Source organism: Leptonychotes weddellii, chromosome 1 (genome assembly GCF_054177405.1).
Source record: "Leptonychotes weddellii isolate Sample4059 chromosome 1, ASM5417740v2, whole genome shotgun sequence".
Classification (NCBI taxonomy): domain Eukaryota; kingdom Metazoa; phylum Chordata; class Mammalia; order Carnivora; family Phocidae; genus Leptonychotes; species Leptonychotes weddellii.
The window spans coordinates 74654657-74677811 of NC_138369.1; the positions used below are offsets into that span (position 1 = coordinate 74654657).

At 49.0% G+C, this 23155-nt stretch overlaps 1 protein-coding gene and 1 long non-coding RNA gene across 12 annotated transcripts in view; one reads left to right on the forward strand and one right to left on the reverse strand.

Moving 5' to 3' along the window:
* Positions 1 to 5056, reverse strand: part of LOC145716858 (uncharacterized) — a 45323-nt gene extending 40267 nt beyond the window's left edge. Inside the window, exon 1 of the long non-coding RNA XR_014139805.1 lies at positions 4582 to 5056. This is a non-coding gene — a long non-coding RNA (uncharacterized LOC145716858). The remainder of the gene's footprint in view (positions 1 to 4581) is intronic.
* Positions 1 to 15122, forward strand: part of COLQ (collagen like tail subunit of asymmetric acetylcholinesterase) — a 76555-nt gene extending 61433 nt beyond the window's left edge. For all 11 annotated transcript variants that reach the window (XM_081802071.1, XM_081802068.1, XM_081802062.1 and 8 more), the window contains 6 exons: positions 3056 to 3161; positions 8076 to 8215; positions 9304 to 9423; positions 9850 to 9970; positions 11522 to 11624; positions 13521 to 15122. In XM_081802071.1, the coding sequence (XP_081658197.1) occupies positions 3056 to 3161; positions 8076 to 8215; positions 9304 to 9423; positions 9850 to 9970; positions 11522 to 11624; positions 13521 to 13590 (660 nt within the window). In that variant the 3' untranslated portion in view covers positions 13591 to 15122. The remainder of the gene's footprint in view (positions 1 to 3055; positions 3162 to 8075; positions 8216 to 9303; positions 9424 to 9849; positions 9971 to 11521; positions 11625 to 13520) is intronic.
* The last annotated feature ends 8033 nt before the right edge of the window (positions 15123 to 23155 follow it).

The following is a 23155-nucleotide window of genomic DNA, read 5'->3' on the forward strand; positions in this document are numbered from 1 at the left end:
AACTTGGCTCGGGAAAAGGAGAAAAAAAAGGGAAAATCTTTTTCTTCCCTACTGCTGGATTCCATGCAGAATGTTTTATGCTTGGGGTTCAAGAAGCCTGCTGGCTTCAGTCCTTCTGGTGCTTTTCTTGGACAGTGTTTGTCTTTTCCTGGTGACGGCTTGAGACAAGAAGGTTATTTCCTGACACTGTTGAGAATGATTCAGTCGGAGCAATCTTAAAACTACCCCAGGACCATGTGTGGGAGCTGAGAGAAATGAGTTCATCCTTCCTACAAGATGTTATAAACAAGCCGAGTGCGCTCCGAACCCTCCTTGCCTGTCTAGACAGCAGACTTTAGTTGTTAGCCTTGGGAGACCACCATGGTCCTTTTCTTTCTTTTTTTTTTTTAAATCCTTAATTAGTTTAGTACCATAGAGTATTATACATTGAATGTTGCTGGGCCAGTGGTACTAAGAGTTTCTGGATGTTATCATAAGTCGATCCAACTCCTGGAATCAGAGATCTGGAAGGAACTTCAGGAGATCCGAATTTCAGAGCCAGAAGGATTTTAGAGACCACCTCATCCATTTCCCTAGGTCTAGTCACAAGGAAACCGAGGGACAGGGCAGCAGAGTGACCCCCTCAGCCAAGCAAGCTTCCAAGGCAGCATTGGAGCTTAGAGAGCTGAGACCTACTTTCCCCCACACATCTCTCCTCACTTTCATGCTTCAGCATTTGCCTTCAACCAGGCTCAGGAAAACCGCTCTTGACTCTATTATACAAATCTTCAGTGAAGGAGACAGAACAACTTCCTTGAGAGACATCAAGCTTTGTGGCAGTAAAGTGAATAAAGAAGAATGCCTTTCCTGGAAAGCACTGCTCAGTGAATCCTGCTCATAGAGACATGGCTTATTCTAAACAAATGACTGATACACAGAATATTCCATTATTGTTTGGTGTCAGAATCAAGGAGTGCTTCCAGCTCCTTCAAGCTGTGACATTTCCTGTGTTCATAGTCAGCTGATGTGGCTTTTAGAAAAACAAGCCTTAACCGTGGCTATATTAAGATGGTGTGACCTTCTTTGCTATTCTGGGACCCATCTTAGTTAACAAGTGTCAGCCTGGGCAAAGGCTTAAGAACTCCCTCCATCAGGATGGAATTGGAAATAAACTCTGACCTCACAGGTCCCATATTAAGAATTTAAGAACTCCTAAAAATAAATAAATAAATAAGAATTTAAGAACCCCTTAGACATTGCCAGGAGAGACTGCAGAGCCATGTTGACAAAGCAGCAGGTTGCGTGTCACTGTTGTGATTGGAAAGGAGTGCCCTGCCCCCCTGCTTCCCAGACTTGGGGAAGATTATGTTTCATTACATGGGCAGGCCTGCCAAGGCATAAGTGTAGAAAGGGGATCCAGGTCAAAAATGTCCTGCCTCAATCACTGTCCTGTTTAGGCCCAGCGCAAGAGCAGACAATTAGCAAATTGTTTGGGAGAAGAACTTACAGACGTTGGTTTCTGGGGTCATTCCTCAGAGCAACCCTAAGGAGGAAATCTTTGCTCTTGACCGTCTCAGAACAGGCAGCAAGGAGGACATCCTGTGTGGAATGGCTACAGCTCCAGGTGTGCCTCTCTTTAAGAAATCAGGCCTTTTCTAACCACGTGAAAAAGATGAAACCAAGCCAGTTGCTATGATAGTCAGCTTGACCCCCACCCCCCCGCAACACTTGGTTCTGTGCAAACCACTTTTTTTAATTTATTTTTTTATTATTATGTTATGTTAATCACCATACAGTACATCATTAGTTTTTGATGTAGTGTTCCATGATTCATTGTTTGCATATAACACCCAGTGCTCCATGCAGAACGTGTCCTCTTTAATACCCATCACCAGGCTTTTTCACCTCTGGGAGCTTTATTACTCTCACAACAAAGCTGTGAAGGTGTGTGTGTAATGTAATGGCCCATTTTATAGATGAGAAAACTGAGGCACAAAACAATGACTTGCATGACCCGAGGTCTCATGGCCAATGTGAAAACCCAGGTCTCTTACTTCCAGCTCAACAGAACTACTTCCCGTTTGTGTTGTCGACATCTTCCTCCTCCTTCATTTAATCTGGGAGCAAGACAAATTCTGGCCCACAGGGAGCCTATATTTCATAGAGAAACATTGATGAAAGGACCGCACAAATAATGGTGTGTTCCCGAGTTGGGTAAATGCCAGGAAGAAAAGGGGCCAAGTTCAGAGAGCCTGTGACCAGGAGAACTCACTCGGTCTGGCAAGGTCTGGCAAGGTCCGGGAAGGCTGTGCTGCAGTGACACTTTACCTGAGAGCTAACAGCTGGGAGGGAGTTAACCAGCTGGAGGAGTGGACAGGGAGTTTGGGCAGGGAGGAGGGAAATAAAAGGCATGGTGCTCTTGAAGACCGAAAATACTGGAAGACTGGAACAAGATTGGAAAGGCCAGCCATGCAGTGCTTTGTAGGCTGAAATAAGGATCTGGGTCTTTATCCTGAGAGCAACGGGGAGCCTTTTGATGGAAACGGCTCTTGTAGTAAAACAGAAATGGTCTTGACAAGCAAGCAGAGGCCTGAGTCCTAGGCAACAAGTCTGTTGCCTCAATGCTAGGTGCCTTGCATGAATTTCTGCTCTTTCCTGAGCCTCTGTTTCCCCTTCTGCCTGGTGAGGGGAGTGGGTTGGACTGGTTCCTTTCAGCAGTCATGTGCCATGTTTCTGGGAGAGAGCAAGAAGTAATGTCTGCAAACTTGTAACCATCACAATCTCAAATATCACTTGCCCTGAGTTTTTGTTTTGTTTTGTTTTGTTCTGTTGTTTAAGTAGGCTCCACACCCAACGTAGGGCTTTGAACTCACGACCCTGCAATCAAGAGTCACATGCTCCACCAAATGAGTCAGTCAGGTGCCCCTGCCCTGAGCTTTTTAGGAGCTTGATGGTCAAAGCCTCAGGTGCATCCTGCCCTGGGCTCCTGCAAGGTGGTCCCTGATTTAGACATAAATGGGGAAGGAAGGTTGCCATGTCATGTTATCATAACAGCCTCTGCCTTTCTCTCTGTCAGGGGCAGAAGGGAGATAGTGGAGTAACAGGCCCACCAGGCAAGCCTGGGCCTTCTGGTCAACCTGGCCATCCAGGTCCCCCAGGCCCCCCGGGCCCCCCATCCGCAGGTAAGAGCTACATTGCTTCACGTGATCTAAGCGTCGCCCTCCTGGCCGCCCTTCCCAGAGAGGGCACAAGGAGATGCCGCAGAGATGCCTTGTGTTTTGAGTTAGAAACTACTAGAGGCACTTCAACATATTTATAATTTCTCCACAGTTTGGGTCTTTCAACTTTAACACAAGAGAGGTAAAAGCCATCCTGATTCTGTTGTAGGATTTTAGAGAACAAATAGAGGAGAAAACAAAGGGAACCCTCATTACACTGGTGATGTCATTTTATACTTCAAGTGAAAAATAACCAGCACATATTTCATCAACAAATACCTTTTTCTAAAAAAACCTTTCACAACTCCAAGCAGTTCTCTTAAACCTAGAAGATGGTGTGGCAGAGCTTTCTATCTTATGTAGTGTTATTAAAGAGTCCTTGTTAGTTTATACTGAACATACAAAAAAATCATAAAAAGAAATCAAAGTCTACCATTGAAGAGGGCATAGAACACTGCTACCTTGCTTACCTTGTTTCATTTGATGACCTAAAGCCTTTCTTTAGTTTGTACCTTTGTCAGCTCCAAATATGACCTTTCACAGCACATTCAGCATCTCTGGGCCTGAGAAGACTGTTTACTACATAGGGTCCTTTGTCCTCAGTTATACAAAAGGAATCCAAGCAATTTTTATTACCATTTCAGTTCAAGGGTCTGTTGTAGTCCTCATCCTCCTTGGTTCTGGCATGCGTAACATTCCCCTCAAGCCCCATGATCATGAGCTGCCAACCCCAGGGACCGAGAGTGTGGTGTGAGGCCCGAGTTTTGTCTTTGGAAGGGACTCTCTTGGCCCTTGGGGTATTGAGCGGCTCACAAAACTGAGGAGTAGCCAGGATCATGGCGGGAGGGGGGGGGTGGGGGGTGGGGGGAGGGCAGTGTGGATGCAAAGAGAGGTCATTAGGCCAGCCCTCATTTTGTGTGTTTGTAAACGCCAGCCCTCATTGGACTTGAACCTCAGTTCCCTCCTGGGGTCCGAGGTTGGGTGAGGCCAGGACCTGGGGAACCTCAGCAACCTACTCAGATGCCCACTGTTTTGTTTTGTCAGGCTCCAGGGGACTGCCACCCCTTCCCTTTAGCAGGGCCAGTGTAGTTCTGTTTTCCTTCCTTGGTCTTCCAGCTCCTTCTCATTTAGCCTAGTATGCACACCTCCCATTCCCCCCACTCTGTCCTCTGCCAGATCCCAGCCTCACCGCCCTTTACCCGCCAGCCAATTCTGCTCTCTGTTGAGCTGGAGCATATTCCTACAGTCTCTCTGGGTCCACATGGCCTGAAATAGCATCCCTATCATCCTCTGGTGTACCCAATGAAACCATCTCCTTCCTTCAAAGCCCTCTCCTCAGCAAGGTCCTAACATGGTGCGTCTCCTTCCCCTGGGCCCAAGTCACATATTGCCTCTCTGCTGTGGCCCTTCACTGCTAATTCTTCTGCAGCTGTGTTTCATCTTCCTTCTAGATGGCAAGTCCTTGAGGCAGCATCTGTGGCCAAGTCAGCTTTGCATCCCCATGGCACCTGGCAGGTGGGATGGGCAGGGCCAGGTACTATAGGCATTCACAGACACGGGCCATTTGAGTTCTCAGTCTGTGCGTTATTGCACAGCAGCCAAGCCCAATGCAGTCTGTTTCTGACTCATGTCCCCTTCCTGTGCCTTCTTTTGAGTCACTTCCTTTCTGGGGATCCTCTCAGTGAAGGGACTGAAGAAAATGGAGCAATAATCCTGCTCTTTGGAAACATTTGGGGTAGGGTAGGGAAAGAAGAGGAGGGAGGAATTTAAAAGAGAACTTCTCTGGGCCTGGGGCCAATTGGATTATTATCAAGAATGGGAGCAGGCCCCAAAAGTGATTCCTGAGACTACCTTTGAAGGCTGATAAAAGTCCCAAGCCCACTCAGGAGAAACATGTGTCTATCTAAACCCAGAATTCTGTACAACTGCTTCCCAGAGTTCTAGAACCCCTGCCCCAAATCCATCTTGGGATGTGCTTGGTCTCTGTGGACCACAGGTCAAACAACCCTGGTCTTATCTTATCTAAAAACTCTCCTTTTATAGAAAAGAACTTTGAACCTCAGAGAAAAGGGACTTCCCCAAGGTCACAGAGCTGACTGGTGGGCCTAGAATCAGTCTGTGGCTCCTGGGTCTGAGACCTTTCCATTTAGCCATGCGGCCTCTGCAGAGGCAGAGTAGAAGCTGGGGGTGATGTGGAGACTATTCTGTGGTGCCTCCCCCTTCCCCCAGATTTCCCATCTCAGGCCCACTCCCACTGCACAGCCCGAGGAGGTGGGAGGCTCTCTGGGCAATGATGGAAAGCCAGGGCCAATGGCTACAAGGGATGATGGATCAGCAGGCCTGCTAGGCCAGCTCTGAGAGGCTGGGGTGGGGAAGTTCAAGTTGCCCTGCCGGTCAGTGCCTCCTGACAGGAAACCAGCAGGCAGGGGTGACAGATGTCCTCTGACAGCTGAAAGGAAGCTGCAGGAAAACTGCAGTGGTGGCAGGAAGCAGGCACCCTGCCCCATCCTGTCGTCCTGTCAGGAGGCCACCTCTGGTTCTGGTGCCCAAGTGCTGTGGGGTAGGACGGTGTTGGGGCCAGTGGAGAGGGTGGGAGCTCTTTAGTACCCGAGTTAGAGAGAAAGAGGTGCTGGGAGGCAGGGAGGGAATAAGGCAAAATGCGTCTAGGATGTAATTTGCAATAACCAAATTACAAATTTGGCTGAGTCCGTCCAGCACCCAGACAGGGTCTAAGTGAATCACTGTGGTACCTGGGAATCGCCAGCTTCCTGCAGGCATCAATATTCTTGGACGTTTGTCTCTTGAATGGCATAGCGTTAAGTTGAACACGAATTCACATTTTAGCATCCCCACTAACCTAGCTGGATAATGGGACAAACTCCTGAATCGCTCTGAGGCCACAGATCTGGAGGAGTTGTTGGTCACAGAGGCACTCTCATGTCCTCGGTTATAGAAATTCCCACTTCAGTTTCCCCACGTGGTGATAACCCAGAATATTCCTGGGTTAGTGGAGTCTCTGTCTCTCCGGGCTGTGCTGAAAACATCAGAACCCAAGACTGGAGCTCCTCCTGCAGCACTGGATGCAAGTTTCTTGTTCAAACGAACTACCACAACCTGGGATAAAAATGTTGGCAAGCCTCCCTTTCCCCCTTGCTGACATTATTCTGATCTTGGACATATCTGTTCTGGAAGATGTGTTCTGGAAGGGTTGTGGGGAGGGTATTCCCACTGGGGTCTCCTCCTCTAGCTGAAGCTGCTTCCTTGGGGTCTTGACCAGACCTCTCCCCTGGGGTCATTTTATTTTCTGCCCCTCTGGGATCTGCCAACTGTGTCCACAGTTGTTGGCTCCCCTGGAAGTTATACAGCCTGAAAGCAAAGACTGCCTGGTCTCCAGACTCCCCCTTACTTTCCCAGGAGGAGGCACACTCACTTTCTCTGTCTCTGGCTTCCCTTTCTTCCCTCTCTTGTTGGAGGGCTTTCGCTCTAGCTCTTTCTGGCCAACCCAAAGATGATCTTTAGTCTTTTCTGAAGACCAGTTAGTCCACATTCATTCATTCAGTCAGTCAGTCATCAAGCCTGTATCCTGCCCCTACTGCGTGTCTGACTGTGGTAAACGAACACTTTGTGGATCTTACACTCTACTGGGGGAGATTGACCTTCACCACCTAATCTCACAAGATACAGAAATCACAGACAGATGTGCGGTGAAGAAAAGGCATGGGGAGCTGTGAGATTGTATCCAAGGTAAACATGCCTGAGTGTGAGCATTCACAAGCTTTCCCTGAGGATGTAATATTGGAACCCAGGTCAGGAGCAAGCTAGGAGGCACGGAGGGTGAAGAGAGAACAATCTAGTGGGGGAATGGCTTGTGCAAAGACTGTTTCCTTAGACCAGCAGTTCTCAACCTCAGTGTACATTGGAATCAGCTCGAGAGCTTTTAAAAGCCACAGATGCCTGGGTTCTATTCTCAGCATTCTTGATGGAATCGGTTTGGGCTGTGGCTTGGGCATCAGGGCCTTTAGAAGTCAGGATGAAAACTACTACCCTAGCAGGCCACCCACACTGCAGGGAGTAAATTTCCTAATCATATATGTTTAGGACACTCAGTATCAGGGGACAATAAGTAGGTGGAGCATTTCCAACATGCCATTTTCTTCCAGAAGAAATAAAAAAAATCCACCTTCAGAAATTCCTTTGTAAAGATCTTATATATAAGAACAAAATAAAATGAATAAAAATAATAATAAAAGCTATCAGCGATGTGTTCATCAGCAAGAAGTCCCTGTTAATAATAGTCTAAACAAAAAGGGGATTGTTTTTCTCATATAACAAGGAAGTCCAGAGGTGGACAATGGCTGGCTTTAGTTCAGCCTCTAAGGGTCACTATGAGGGTCCCATGTCCCATGAGGTTCTGGTCTTTCCTGTGTGTTGGCTTCTCTTCTCATACTTGTTACTTCATGGTTGCAGTGTGGCTGCCGCAGCACCAGACATCATGTGTCTTATAGACAGGAAGGAGAAGGAAACTGTCTCTTACCAGCAATGTTTTTCCTGTATCGGATAGACTTTCCCAGATGCCTACCCTTCTCCCATCGCAGACCTTGAATGCAAGGTAGTCTGGGAGGTGGAATGACTGTTTCTCAAGTACAGAGAAATGAAACGGAGAAGATACTGCAACACCCCTCATGGTTAAGGGACCCACAGAGAACATCACCTCCTCCACATCTCAGAACAAGAGTCTCTGAACCTCTTCCCCCAGGACTACCCTAAAATACTGTGGACTTTGACCTTCTTTCTGTTGTGAAGTTTGCTCACCTCTCCCAGGGCTTTTTGGTTTTCTCTTCCTTCACTCAAGTGACTCAGCAATCTGTTACTTCCTAGGACAACTTGTGATGGGACCCAAAGGGGACAGAGGATTTCCCGGGCCTCCAGGAAGCTGTCTTTGTGGAACCCGTATGAATGTGAATAACCCTTCCTACAGGGAATCCATGTTTGGGCCCAGTTCCCCGCACGTTCCTGTGGTAAGGCTCCTAGGAGAAATCTGGGCTGGTTCTCCATCAGGACCTCTCACCTGACCCTCTCAGAGCTTTGTAAGAGCCTTTTAATACAACAGATTTCCCCATTATACTTGGGACACACTCATTATGGGACCATGATTGGAAAATAAAGGAAAATCAAAAGTAGGAAACCAAATTGTCCATTTGGCTGTGGGTGCATTTTGAAGTATTTTCTTTGTCTTTTTTTAAGAACAAAAAAATATTTAAAATTTCAGGTAAATACAAAAACGGAAAAAATAGTGTAATAAACCTCTGTATCCTTCACCCAAATTCAACATTTATCAACTCCTGGCTAATCCTGTTTCCTCTTTACACCCACTCTCTACTGCCCACCCTCCCTTGGGTTATTTTGAGATAACCCTGGACATCAGTTCATCATTTGAGTGGACCCATAATCATCCATCCAACATGCGGCTGTGCTGTGATTTATTTAACCAGTGTCTTATTGTCGGATATTTATAGGGCTCTCTCAAACTTTTCACTAATGTAAATAAAACCATAATGAACACCTTTGAGTATAACAATTTTGTTAAGAATCATTTCCAGATGTTGAATTTCTTGATTAGATGATACCACCTTTTTATTTAAGTCTTAGGGGCATTTTAAATGTTTAAAAAATTTAAGTCATAGATAGTCTTTTTTTTAAAAGATATTTATTTGAGAGAGAGAGAGAGAGAATGAGCAGTGGGGAGGGGCAGAGGGAGAGAGAGAGAAGCAGGCTCCCCGCTGAGCAGGAAGCCCGATGCGGGGCTCGATCCCAGGACTCTGGGATCATGACCTGAGCCGAAGGCAGATGCTTAACCAGCTGAGCCACCCAGGTGCCCCAAATCATAGATAGTCTTACTGCAAACTCAGACAGTTGGAACTGGATTGAGAAGATGTGGGAATCAAGACCTTCCTCCCTATTTCAGGAGGAATGCTGGAGTGTAATATGCAGACGCCCCTCCCATAGTTAACGATCCCAAGGATAGAGATTCTGTTTCCTCCTCCAGCTTTTCCCTGCCCATTATAGAAGTGTTTTCTGAAATTTTCACCAATGTGTTCTCTGGCAGATTTTTGTCGTCAACAACCAGGAGGAGCTTGAGAGGCTGAACACCCAAAATGCCATTGCATTCCGCAAAGACCAGAGATCTCTATACTTCAAGGACAGCCTTGGCTGGCTCCCCATCCAGGTACCATGAGGCAGGCACTCTGGACATAGCCCACCCCGAAAGGGACACAGCATTAGAGGAAAGAAGGGCCAACAGTTGGGCCTGGCGCAGAGCTTTCTGCAATCTGTTTCCGAGGAGGGCCTCGGCATCCTCCCTTGCTCTGCTTCTGAGCGGTTCTCCGTGCCCCTGCTCCCCAGATGGAACCTCTTCTCTGAACCAGAGTTCCAGATGGGCTCCCATCCCCACACTGCCAGGCCGCTGTCTTGATCTGATCCAGCTTCCCTGTCAGCTGCAGAGCTCTGAGCGGCAGGAGAGGAGTGCCTCTCCATCACCACCAGGTGGAAGCCCCCACAGACCCAGAGCCTCTGGCCCCAGTGCCAATGACCCGTCCTGCCTGCAGCGCCCGGCATGCCATCCCTGGTCACTGCCATGTGTTTCTTTGGCCAGGTGACCCCCTTCTACCCTGTGGACTACACTATAGACCACCGCGGCTCCTGTGGGGATGGGGTCCTGCAGCCCGGGGAGGAGTGTGACGACGGGAACAATAACGTGGACGATGACTGCATCAGTGAGTGGGGCCCAGCCGGGGCGGGGGGTTGGGGGACGGGGGCGGGCGGGAGGTGCTGAAGCGCAAACTGCCACTGGGCGGGGGAGGCTGAGGGCGAGCCCCTGGATGACTCTAGAGCCAGAGGAGGGACACCTGGCCTGCTCCCATTCTGGCCACATGTGGACCTCCACTGCCCAAGCATGTCGGTGGGGGTTAGTGTCAAGGATCTTGCCCCCCAGAGAAGCCGCCCGTCGCTCGCTTTTCCTGAACCCTACTTCTGGGCAAAACCCACATTCCAGTCCACATTCTTTATCAAAAGATAAAGGTGATGCAGAGTGAGAGACAAAAGGGAGAAGCCAAGAATTTGAATCAGGGCAGAGTTACCAGATAGAGCCCTAGTGGCGAAGCCCTTTCGTGGGGCAGCAGCCTTCAGGCTGATGGGGTGCTACCAGGCCAGGCACGCAACAGGGCCCTGGAGGGTTTGCTGTTCTTCTTTTGTCAGTCGTGCCACAAAGCAGGAGGGGAGATAGAAAGCAGGGGATTTAGAGTCCGACAGAACAGAGCTTGGATGCTCAGAGAGGAGGCTACTCAGTGACAGGGAGGTTTGGAGGGCAGTTCACAGCTCCGGGTCTCTCCTCAACCGAAAAATGGGTATGACAGCACTGACGGCTCCGGTCCTCAGAGATTCTGTGAGCTAATGTGCACTGGATCGTCTGGGTAGAGTAAGGGTTCAACTTCCCTTCGCTGAATTATTTTCCGGCCCCTGCTGTGAGGAGCCAGGCCCCGGCTCAGGGCTGGGGATGTGCAAATGCAAAGTCTCCTTCCTGGCTCTGGGAAGGCTGACGACACTGCAGTGGAGTGAGGAAGGTGTGCACAGGGATGGATGCAGGGACGGAGAGGCAGCGGGCGCCCCCGCGGTGCAGCTGTACTTCCCGTGACCGACGCCGGGATGGTGCCCCCCGGCATGCCGGCTTTGCCTGGAGGCCCTTCCGCCCCGGCGCAGACACCGTCCGATAGATCACACAGCAGGAAGGAACTGAGGGGGTCTCAAAGCCCCGTAAAATGGGGGTGGGGCTCGGACTCCAAGACCCTTCCCTTGCGTGACAAAAGAGACCCCACTGAAGATCATCTGGCTCCCCAGGGACACAGAGCCACCCACCCTGGAAGGTCTCTGGAGACAGACAAGAGCCACCTCGGTCATCACCTGTGCCCAGTGCTCAGTCTGCTGATCCTCACTTCACGGGAACCCACAGTGCGTCCTGTGAAGAGGAGGTGGTAGCCACGTCCCAGGCTTTAGATAGGGATATGGAGGCTCAGAGAGGCCAAGTGGCCTGTTCTTGGTCCGTTGGCTACTGAGTAGCTGCAATGGGCTAGAGCCTGGGTCTCCTTAGTCTCTGGTGTGGGATTTGGGGGTCTGAGGGGCCGTCCCTGGATGCATCTGAAGCTTTATGGAAGTCCATTCAAGAGGGTGCATGCTCTGGGGGGATCCTTCAGGCCACACAGTCCTTACAGGCTGAGGTAAGTCTGTCCCACCCTAGCCCCCTCTCAGGGCTACTTCCTTGTATCCCTCAGGCTGTCACCGGGCCTACTGTGGAGACGGTCACCAGCACAAGGGCGTGGAGGACTGTGACGGCTCTGACTTTGGCTACCTGACGTGTGAGACCTATCTCCCTGGGTAGGGATCACCACGTGTGCTATTCTGACACCCTGCCTCCCTCTCTGCCTGCCTCCTCTTCTTTCCTTCACATATATTTTTTTTAGTGCTTATGTTCTTTCTACTCTCTAAACACTGAGGTATGGTGATAGTTAACACGTGGTCCCTGCTCACTAGGGGAGACAGGCCATAAACATAACCACCATGTGCCTCTCAGAGTGCCTGAGTGCCACCGAGGCCAAGCTGAGATAGACAGTGACCAGCTCCATCCTGGGCCCTTGGGAACCGGCAGTCTCTATTTCAGCGGTTGCCCCCAGATGAGCAGCTCCCATCCCCAGTGGCTACCATGACCACGTTAGTCTTCTGGAAAGTGGGTCTGGAGGAAGCCCAGTGGAGAGTGGAGGGACCAGGGCATTCCCAAGAACCTAAGCATCTGTATAACCTGAATTCTCTGGGACAACCCCTGATTCCCGGGCCTGTGGGTGCAAATGAGATCACAACAGCATTAATATCTAATTTTGCTGGCTCATGGCTCCTCCAGGAAAACCCCAGGAACTTAGTATCCCCTTCAAGGACCTCTCTAGTTATATCTGGGACTCTCCAGTGGGTGTTCACGTTGCTCAGAATAAGTATTCTAGTGTCTTGACCTCCACGTTGATGTCTCCGAAGACAGCTGAGGGCCACTAGCACTATGAAATGCAAAACAGCACCACATTCCCCTTAATTCTTTCAAAACCAGAGTTGTATAGCATTCTAGGGGAAATGGGAAGGCTGTTCCACCCTCAGTTCCTGCTTCTTCCTTGGCTCCAGAGTGGATCACTGGCCCCTCACACCTCTTAAGTCCCTCAGGAGTCCAGTCTCTTCAGCGTTCCCTTCCAGCCCTGTTCCTTGCACCCAGCCCTCTGCAGGGCTGGGAAACAGCCACCAGGCCTGTCGTTCTGTCGCCTTCTCTCTGCTCTCTCTTCCAAGGAGGTCTCCTCAGTGTCCACCCCCTGAACACACACCAACACACCAAACCAGGCTGGGAGAACTACAGACCTATAGTCACCCCAAAACAAGCACTTTAGGCTTGGTCAGGATGCCCCCTCCACCCGTATCTGTGTGTCTGTATGTACTTCCCTATCTCTGAAGTGTGGAGGGCTCCTAACCTGCCAGGGAGTTGGCAGGTCTGAGCTGGTTGGTTGATGGCTTCACGGACACAACTCAATATAGACAGCTGAACGTGGAGCACAGGATTGCATAGAGCCCAGAGCTTACCCACTGGCTCACTGTGATTACTCGTCTGATCTCTAGAAGCCTCAGAGAATGCTTGTGAATATGGGTGTAATGTATAACACACGGTCAGGATTAGCACTTGGGCTTACAGAAGTATAAACTGCTGTCCAATATGGTGGCCCCCAGTCACATGTTGCTATTTAAATTTAAATTAATTAAAAATAAAATTAAAAATCTAATTATTCAGTCACAGCAACCTTATTTTAAGAGCTCAGTAGCCACATATGGCTAGTGGCTGCCATAGTGGACTGCACAGAAATAGAACATTTGCATCACCACAGTTATGATCTAATGGAGAGCACTGAAACCTTTCAGGTCTTGAGAAGGGAGTGATTCTCTCAAAGATGCTGTGTTAAGAACAAAGTTACCAACTCTTTCCACCCAGATCCTTCAGCTGGGCTCCGGGGGAAAAGTCCCAGAGGCCTGGACTCAACTGCCCCAAGCCTCTCACCCCAAATGAGAATGAGAACAGTCTCTCTGGAACCCTTAGGTAAGGTAGCAGCCATGGTTGCTGTCTGATGAGCTTTGACCAAAAGTCACCAGAGGTGGCCTTTTAGAACCTGGTGTGGTCGTGAGGGCTGGGCAGGAGCTCCCCTGCCCACTGGCCCGTGAGCGCCCTGACCCCTGTCTACCCCCCCTCAGGTCGTATGGAGACCTGCAGTGCACCCCGTACTGCTACATCGACTCCACGTCCTGCCGCTACTTCACATGAGGGCCGCGAGGAGGAGGAGGGCTGCGTCTTACGTAACCGGCAGCGGCTCCTCCACCCTCAGCAAATTGACTTCGCGGCATCCTGGTCCAGTTTCCACCACCTTCGTGCGACAACAACAAGGACAAACTCTTGCTGCTAAGACATGCTTGTAACTCAGTCCGACTGGAAGAACTTAGGACTACTGCATCCTGTCTTAATCCAGAGTCCAGGAAAACCTTCCACGTGCCCGACCCGGGAACTGTTCCCCATTGCTACCATCTGGCCGAATAGCCAAACCTACAGTGCCCTTTCTCTTCTGGAATGTTACTGACCCACACCATGGACTTGGCTTAGAACTGTTAGCCCCACCTAGACCTGCAGGGCCTTTTGAATTTGTTCTCCTCCCACTTGGGGCATCTGGTGTACAGGCCTCTCCACTCCTCTGATCTCTGGAAATGTGGGCATTCTCACCCAGGGCAGTCGGCTGTCAGGTCTCTCCAGGCCCGTGAACCACAAAGCAGGGAAGTGGGCCCGTTCTCTCGGAGTGGCTCCCAGCTCTGGACCCACTGAGGAACCCCTCAACTGGCTACGGCCCAGCACAGCCTCATGTGGATGCAGCTTCCCCAAGAAGAGACCCAACTGTGAAAAGGTCCTGAGAAGGCCACCAAAATGGTGCTCTGGCCCTGGAAGAGGGTGGAGGCCCAGCTGGGGTGCTCAGCATGTGAACAATAGCAGATCAGTGGCCTTCTGCTTCTCAGTGTTTCCCAAAGGGGTAGCCCTTGTGGTTTCACTGTCCCCAGCACCATCTTGACCTTGTGGCCCTCGGCACCTTGACCTCTGTCTTGCAAATGCCCCTTATGTCCCTTTCTTATTCAGGAAATTCACTACCAGAGGGTGACCTCCTAAGTCTACACTTGGGCAGGCTTTTGGTGTTTCCAGTCCTTAGGAATGCACCACTCTGGGTTTCCCCATGTGAGGCCCTATGACTGAGTACCTGCCCTAGGCAGAGACCATTTCTCCTGAGCTCCAGCTCCTGGCTACCTGCTGACTCCTGTGTGCATCCCGTGGCCTTCCCTTTGTGTCTCTGTAGTGCATTGCCTTGCCCTCATGTCTGTGTGCCTGAGCCCCCCCACGTTTCTGCAGGGTCGTTAGTCTGGCCTGTCTGTGAGCTGCCTTATACCACCATCTTTCCTGAGTGGGGCTTGCTTAGCTTTGGTTCGCAAAGATGTCTCCCCCATGGCAGACCTCAAATGGGATTTGTCTATTTGTTACCAGATGGAGGGACACTTTGGGGCTTTTGTACGAAGCTAGTGTGCCTGAGTCCTAGGGACTCAGTAGACAGGAGCTTCTGGCCCAGCAGACCATCACTAGTGGTCTGTAGTAGATGGGATCAGCCCAAAGGTGATGTCTTTAGAGGTGGGCACACTGGTCAGCCCAGTTCCCTCAGCCTCTACTGCACACCTTAGGGTGATATTGCCCCCATGTAAAGCTACACCTTCATGCTGGGATCTCCATATGGGAAATCAAGCAATACAAGCAGTTTGTTTCCCTCACTGTGGCTCTCTTTCCCTTGGGGTTTTGGGCCAGTGTCCCAGCATTACTGTTTGGAATGAGGGGTCTGAATTCACTGCCTCCCAGGCTTTGCAAAGGGTTCTAGAATGTGGAGCAGTACTGTCCCTCAGGGACAAGGGAGGAAACCGATGTTGAGAGAGATGGAGGGACTTACCTAAGGCCACAAAGCCTGCTCTTGCTAACCCAGCGCCACTCCGGCCTTATTTTAGGACCACAATTAAAACAAGATGGAGCTCCAGCACTGCCCTTGGTTGGACCTGGCCACATAAGGCCCTGTCCCGGGTCCCTTGCCTTGAAGGGCACCAATCTGGCCCTCCTCTGGCCATGACCCTCCCCACAGGTCAGGGAGTCTGTGAGGCCAAGGTGACCTTCCCACTGTAGCTTGTGCACCCCTCTCCCAGACCATGATCCAGGTACCCAGGAGACCACAGTTCCCATCCAGGTGGTCCTGAGCAGGCCTCTTTGCCATGTCTGTTCTCCTGAGTTTGACCTGCACACACCTGGGTGGCCAGGGACAAGCTGTGTTTAGAGGTTGTAGATGGGGCTTGGTTATGCGGGCTGGGGTTTCCACACAGATATACACGAAGCCCCTCTCAGTGTGGGCTGAGCCTTGTTCTCCTTGTGCCACCACAGAACTTTGAGGAATCTAAATATTCCAAATGCAAACCCAGCCTTCCAAGTCTTATGAAAGTGTGACTGTCAAGTAAGCAGAGAGACGTATTTAATAATAGTTTGTTAGATTGATTCTAACGTAAATACTTAGACATGTGGGGTGTGAGCCTCCATCTGGGCTCTTGTAACCAGATCCCACGATATTAGAGGTGGGCCTGTCTCCGACTATTGCAAGGGGTTTCTGAATGGCTCTGAAAACGGAAGGATTCAAAGCCACTTGTTTGAAGTATATATGTAACAGTAGTAATCCTCCCCCTGTGGCATTGTGATTTTTTTTTTACTTAAATTCAATTAATTCACATACAGCGTATTATTAGTTTCAGAGGGATTCAGCAGTCTTGTATAACACCCAGTGCTCATGACACAACGTGCTGTCCTCAGCCCTCCTCTGAAATGCTGTGGTACAGGGGGCAGCTTCCTCAGGACCAGGGGCACCTTGTGCGCAGGCCAGGTGGCCACAGAATAGGTAGCCAAATGTCTCCTGGGAGCACTTGCTGGCCCTGTGTGGAGCCGAGGTGCTGCAGCGGGGAGGGAAGAGCACTGTACCGGGAGTCCTGACACTGGGGCTCAGACTTGGTTTGTCACTTCTCACAGACACCAACTCCTTACCTGGAAGAAACTGTACACAAGTTTCTTTCTTCCAGCCCTAACATTTTGTGGGTGGGGACTCTGTTCTCCAGCGGTGACAGGGCATGCCTAGGAGTGGTGACGGATATCCTCAGCTGCTCCTGAGGCTGTCACATGGGTGGCTGCGAATATGGTAGGGTCTTCAGAGCTGCAGCTGAGTCACCAAAAAAGGCTATGCCGGTTTAGATGCTTTTGTTGGTGGGTAGCAGAAAATCCAACTTAAATATAATATAAACCACAGGGTGGAATTTATTGGCTTATATAACTTAAAAATTCCAGTGGCAGAGTGGAGATCAGGCATGGTTCAATCAAGGCTCCCACTCCATTTCTCTGCTTGAGCTGTCCTCTCTATCTCCTGTTAGTTTGATCCTTGGGTAGTCACAAGCTGACTATTGCAGTTTCAGGCTTCCGTCTGTACCCTATAATATCCAGAGGAAGAGATAACGTCTATTCCAGTGGCTCTCAAATTTTTTATTCCAGAATCCCCCCCAAAAATCTTACCTTGAGCCTCGTTGCCTGTTTGGGGTCACATGCCTATTCATTTGTTATTGTCAGGAGAATACCACCTAATTGGATTATAGCTGGGTTCCTGAACCCACGGAGGCAAAAGGTGTTAAGATTAGTCCTTGCCCACTCCCTGGGGATTCTCCAGAAGCACATCAGCTGTGTAAGGAAGGGGAGGCTATTGGACTATATAGTGGGGAGCAGGTATGGGGTGAACGGGTGCTGGGTACACATCACAGTGGCTGTCTCTGGTTTTGCTTTTCCTTTTGGCAGGAATAGGTGCTGAGCCTTTGGGGCAAACATTTGGGAATATTCCTCACATCTAGAAAGCTCTTGGCTGATTCCAACAATCTACTTAAAAGAGGTCGACTCTCCTAGGGAGCCAGAGGTTGTGAAAGAGGTGGTATAGTTTGCTTTTGTGAAAAAAAGAGAGGATCAGATTCACCTATCTGGGTTTGAAGCCTGTCACCAACTCCCTGTTTAATTATCCTGCATAATTTGCTTAACTTTTCTGAGTCTGTTTTTCTCATCTTTATACTGGGTTATTTCAGGGTTGTGTTGATAATATGGTTAAAATTTCTGAAACCTAGAAACTCTTTAGGGAGGGTTGGGTTTTATCTGTGTCATTATTATTTAGTGACTCAAGCCGAATCACTCACCTCTTTGGGACCTGGGGTTTCTTTCTTCCTGCTTTGAGGCTGGTTATGAGTTCACTTTTTTTAATTTTTTAAAAAGATTTTATTTATTTGACAGAGAGAGACACAGCGAGAGAGGGAACACAAGCAGGGGAGTGGGAGAGGGAGAAGCAGGCTTCCCGCTGAGATGGGAGCCCGATTAGGAGCTCCATCCCAGGACCCTGGGATCATGACCTGAGCCGAAGGCAGACGCCTAACGACTGAGCCACCCAGGCGCCCCAAGAGTTCACTTTTGACAGCTGTTTGGACCACAGCCTTTACTACAAAGCAGTGAAAAAGAGCAGCAGTTCTCAAACTCTGCCTTGAGCCTCGTTGCCTGTTTGGGCCTGTTTGGGAATCTCATCAAACCAAGAAAGACAAGATTATGGTAGGACTCGGGGAGGGGTGGAAGTGTAGGTAGAAAATGAAAGAAGCATTGCGGGGACAGGCTCAAAGCAAAGCGGGCTGTGTATAAAGGGGTCAAGATCAAGCCTGGACTGGGAAGTGGACCCAGGCCCTGATTCTTTGGAGAACTGCAAAGTTAAGAAAAGCATGGACTGTTGTGGCTGGAAGTCCCTATCAGGATTTCTAAATCTAGGGTAGAAATCGAAACCGCTTCTCTGTGTCAAAGTGACTCATACGGCTCAGGTCTTCAGGCAAGAGTGGAAAGTTTCGTTCTTACTGATAGGATTGCAAACTGCAAAGTTTTGACAGCCCAAGATTTTAGTCACAAAGGTTGACAGTGATTTGGTTCAGGTGGCAGGAGTAAAAAGCAAAGCTGGGCTGTCACTGAAAAGAAAGCAGTAGTCACTCAAAGAAAAGAGTGATTATGATACTGTAGGCTGATGGTTTCCTATTACCTTTGCTGCTTTATCAGGGTCTGCTCTGGCAGTCTGATGAATGACAGGGTACAGAGCTGACTTCTCCCCTCTCAGTCTGGACTGGTTTTTTACCCTGTCACCAGTAACGGATGCCCAAGCTCTGTTCAACAGATCCCCAACGATCCAGTCTGTGGCTAGGCCTCTCTAGGTCAGCCCACAGGCTCCTAACATGACCAGGGAAGCATGGGGAGGGGGTTTGGCCCCAGACGTCTTTATCCACCTGCAAAGCCATTTGAGTGACAAATCTGTTATCATAAGGTCTTTAGAAAACGTTAGTAACTAGTACTTAGGAAGCAGTGCTTGGGAAGATGGTAGGACAAATTTTCTAAGCATCATGGGACAGATACACTGGTCATCCATCACTCTAATACAGGCCTGGAGGACACATGGGTCAAATTGCTCAAGAAATCTCCAAACCTCATAATTAATGGGCCAACCATGCTCCAGTGACTGCTTTACTTGAGTTGTCCCCCTCTCCTTTCCTCCCCTGTAGTGGAGTGAACCAATTTCAATGAAACTCAGATCTTGCATTTGTGTGGTAACAATGAGCTCACAGATCAAGGATCTTGGCAAGTCATCAAGGAGACTTATACTTCAGCAACCCACAGTTACCACCCATGGGCCCAGAGGCTCCAGGAGTGTGGTTTCCATCTCCATTTGTAACCACTCTGAGAGGCTGCAAATCACACAAGAGTAATGGGTTAAGGACTCCCCGCCCCACATCATCCAGTTCCTTCCCTCCCCTGCCCCTGGGGTGGGGGGAAACAGAGGAAGAGAACTCACACTGCCTTTATCAGAGGGGATTCCTCTCTGGGGGTTCACCTCAGTTCTTTGCAGCCCCGGACAGTTGACTTTTGGAGTCAGACAGCTCAACAAGAAACAAACTCACTAAAGGAAAAATGGGCTATTTCCCCTGCCCGCTGTTCCGCTTTGTCCCACTACCTTTACAAAAAGAAATAGGGGTCCATGTAATAATGAAATCCTGCTGCCAAGATGCTGGTATCTCAAGAGAATTGGTCATTATTTTGGTCTTGCCATCCTTCTACCCCCTCAATACCTCTTCTGGAATTTGGGTTTTGATGTTCTGACTCATAAGGAGTACCACACCCCACTGCATGTGCTACTCCAGGTTATTCTCCATCCAACACCTAGCACGGGAAATTGAAGGCAGTCATCCCTAGTCGTGGATCATCACTTGAGGCCCATCACAGGAGACTGTCTTCTTAGGGCAGAGGTTTAAAGCTTTAGGGTTTATAAGGATGACCTGAAGGCTTGTCAAAAGAGATTACTGGGACCCACTTCGGAGTTTACGATTCAGCAGGGTGGGACTTGATAATTTCTATTTCTAACAAGGTCCTGATGGTGCTGGACCCAGGGACCACATTTTAAGAGCCACTACTCTGGGAAAATGTCTCATCTGAGACCAGATACACTGGGGGAGAGGAGGACTTTGGGTAGGTGGCTTTTTTAATACTCTTCCATTAAGGAGGAGTCCCTTCCTCTTGAATCTAGGTCGGCTTTTGATGGTTCAGACCAATAGAATACTGTGGATGTGATGCTGTGTGACGTCCAAGGCTAGGTCATCTACGGCCAAGCAGCTTCTTGGGACACTCATTCTAGGGGAAAGCAGCCATCATGAAGGAAGACCAACTACCTAGAGACTGCCATGTCAGAGAGGCTCTGCTTGATAGTCCCAAATGAACCTGCTTCCAGCCATCCCCACCATGGTGCCACACGTGTGAGTGAAGCCAGTTTGGATTCTCCGGTCCTGCCCATCTGCCACCTAAGTAACACTGAGCGACCTCAGTCGAAGCCCCAAGGAGAATTGCCCAGCCAAGCTCTATCCTAAATCCTAACCAACAGATTCCAGGAGATAAAATGGTTTTAAGCCACTAAGTTTTAGGGTAGTTTGTTCCTTAGCAATAGGTAACAAATAGTGCTTTAGGTTGGAAAGCTTAGAGAGGAAGTCAACTACTCTGAACAGGGCAAAGTGCGAAGTCCAGAGGGGCCGCTGGCTTGGCTTTGGTGCCCTCTGCAGGAACCATGAATAGAAATTGGCCTTAACTCCTACGTGGACTTTTATTTATCTGCCCAGGAGAAAAGTCAGGCCGAGAGGGGACTTAGTGATCGTATGGCCCAGGGTTCTCAACCGTGGTGGGGATGTGGGGATGTGGAGGTAGTAGACTGACTGCAATAACCGCCTAATTCTCACACCTCTCCAACGTACTTTGCAACTCCTCCCGTCCGCTGGTGGAAGGCACAGTATTTGCCCACCCCTTGATTCTGAACCTGACCCTGCGACTTGCTTTGGCCAATGACATGTTAGCAATTGTGACAGAGGCAGTGGTGTTTTCTCTCTCAATCTGGCACCTCTGCCTCTGCCATGACAATATGCCTATGCTAGGCTGCTAGATGTTAAGTCACATGGAGCCCACCTGAATTGGCCAAGGCCATCGTGGGTCAGCTGAATCTGTCAACTGCCAGACATACGGAGCCCGGTCAAGACCAGACTGTCCAGGCACTCCCAGTCTAAATCATCAATCCAGACTTGTAAGCAAAATAAATGCTTATTTTAAGCCACTGAATACTGGGATGCTTTGTCACCTACCATTGTAGAGGCAACAACACTTAACTCAGGATCAAAGTCCCTTAAGTGATGAACGTACACTGCCACTACCCCAGAGAGTCCTGGTTCGAGTCTGACTCCTATTTCCACCTGACGAAACGGAAGCCAGTTGCAGAATAAGCAGCAGAGGATTCCTAGCCTAGTTCTTTCTCTCTTTTTTTTAAAGATTATTTATTTATTTGAGAGAGAGCAAGCACAAGCAGGGGGTGCAGCAGAGGGAAAGGGAGAGGCAGGCTTCCCGCGGAGCAGGGAGCCCGATGCGGGGCTCGATCCCAGGACCCCGGGATCATGACCTGAGCCGAAGGCAGACGCTTAACCAACTGAGCCACCCAGGCGCCCCCAGCCTAGTTCTCTTAACGTGTAATTGTAGTCAACCCAAATCTATGGAACACCCATTTGGTGAAAGACACTAGAGAATTAAAAGGGTCGCTGCCCACCTAGAAGTTTATAGACCACCTGGAGCCAAGACCACAGGACTGATGTGGGCCCTGCTGTATGTGGAATGGAAGCAGGAGGCAGGATCACTTCCAGCCAGTGATGTCTGTGAGGACGGAGGAGTGGCATGGCAGTGCGGGTGGAAGGAACCTGTGAGCTAAAATGACTAGGCTATGTCTACGCATTCAGTTTAACCCGTGCGTGGTTCTCAGATTCAAAGCTAAGCTGCCTTTCCAGACCAAATAATGGCCTCAGGTGCCATTTGGCTTGCTAAAGACAACCTTTAGTTTTGAACTTCACACCTTTCAAGACTGAGGTGTTTATCCTAATGATCATAAACACCAAATTAAAAAGGATTCCATTTCGATAAAGTAGGCTTAAGTATAAAGGATTCTTAATAGAATCCTACATTTTTCATTGATTCCTAGTAAGAAAATAAAATCCACCAAGACATGGAGTGTATTGCTGACCTTTTTTTTTTTACTTAAATATAGTGATCTTTAAGAGAATAAACCAAAAAAAACTTTATACAGCAAATATTTTACATAAATGTAAACATACACATCTACTTCATAATTATGCAAAATAAACTTTTAGGCACAAGATTTTAAAAATCATTAAAGAATAAGACAATGAATCCAAGACAGATAGGACAGAAGCAACAAAAACACATTTCATAATGCTTCAATTGATCTTGTCTTCCAACCTACTGGTTAAGGCCTGAGTTTCAGAAATCCTACCTTCCTTGCCAAATGGAAACATCCAATTTGGCTGTACCTAATATACATCCACATAACAGACTATTATCTTTCAAAATAATGTAATAAATACATCTCTCACACACATACAAACACCCCCATACATACACCCTACTTAACCAGCCTCTCAATAAAGACAGCAAGGATTTTGAAATTTTCAAGTTTCCCCACCACTGAAGCACACACACATTAATTCCACACACAGAAAAAAAATGATTCTGCTATAGAAATAAAGTAGTTAATGAGTGGCATCATCACAAATCTCTAGTTTGTATTAAGTTTCCCCAAAATCACATCTTTACTGTGGCTTGCCATGGCTCCTTGGGTACCTAGGATTTAAGTCTTTATACCTTGCCTAATGACCCACAGAATGGTAGACGTTATACAGGACAAAGAAAAGGCAATTTTAACAATTCAGGTAGAGACTTCAAAACCATGAAAATCAGCATGGATTGTTTCCAGCTGTCCCCAAATGCTTGGAATGTTTTCTCCATGTCTACCCTCTGTACTCCACTGGCCGGTTTTCTCTGCCTCCTCCCCACCAGGCTATAAGCATCTGAATGTCTAGTCCTGTGAACACCCCAGGGAATAGAGATGAGAATGACAGTCCGTGCTTTTAAGGAGTTCACACCAACCAGAGCTCAAGCAAGAGGAAGGTCAGTACGTCCACACAGCACTCGAGTGGGCTGAAACGAGCAGAGGAAGAGGCCACGAGGATGGCATCTCCGGAGCGTCAGGACTGGGGCCTGGCGGGACGGGGGGGGGGGGCGGTATTGAGAAGGCACAGAGGCACAAAGAACAAGTCCAGTGAGGCTGGCACGAGGTTACACATGAGAA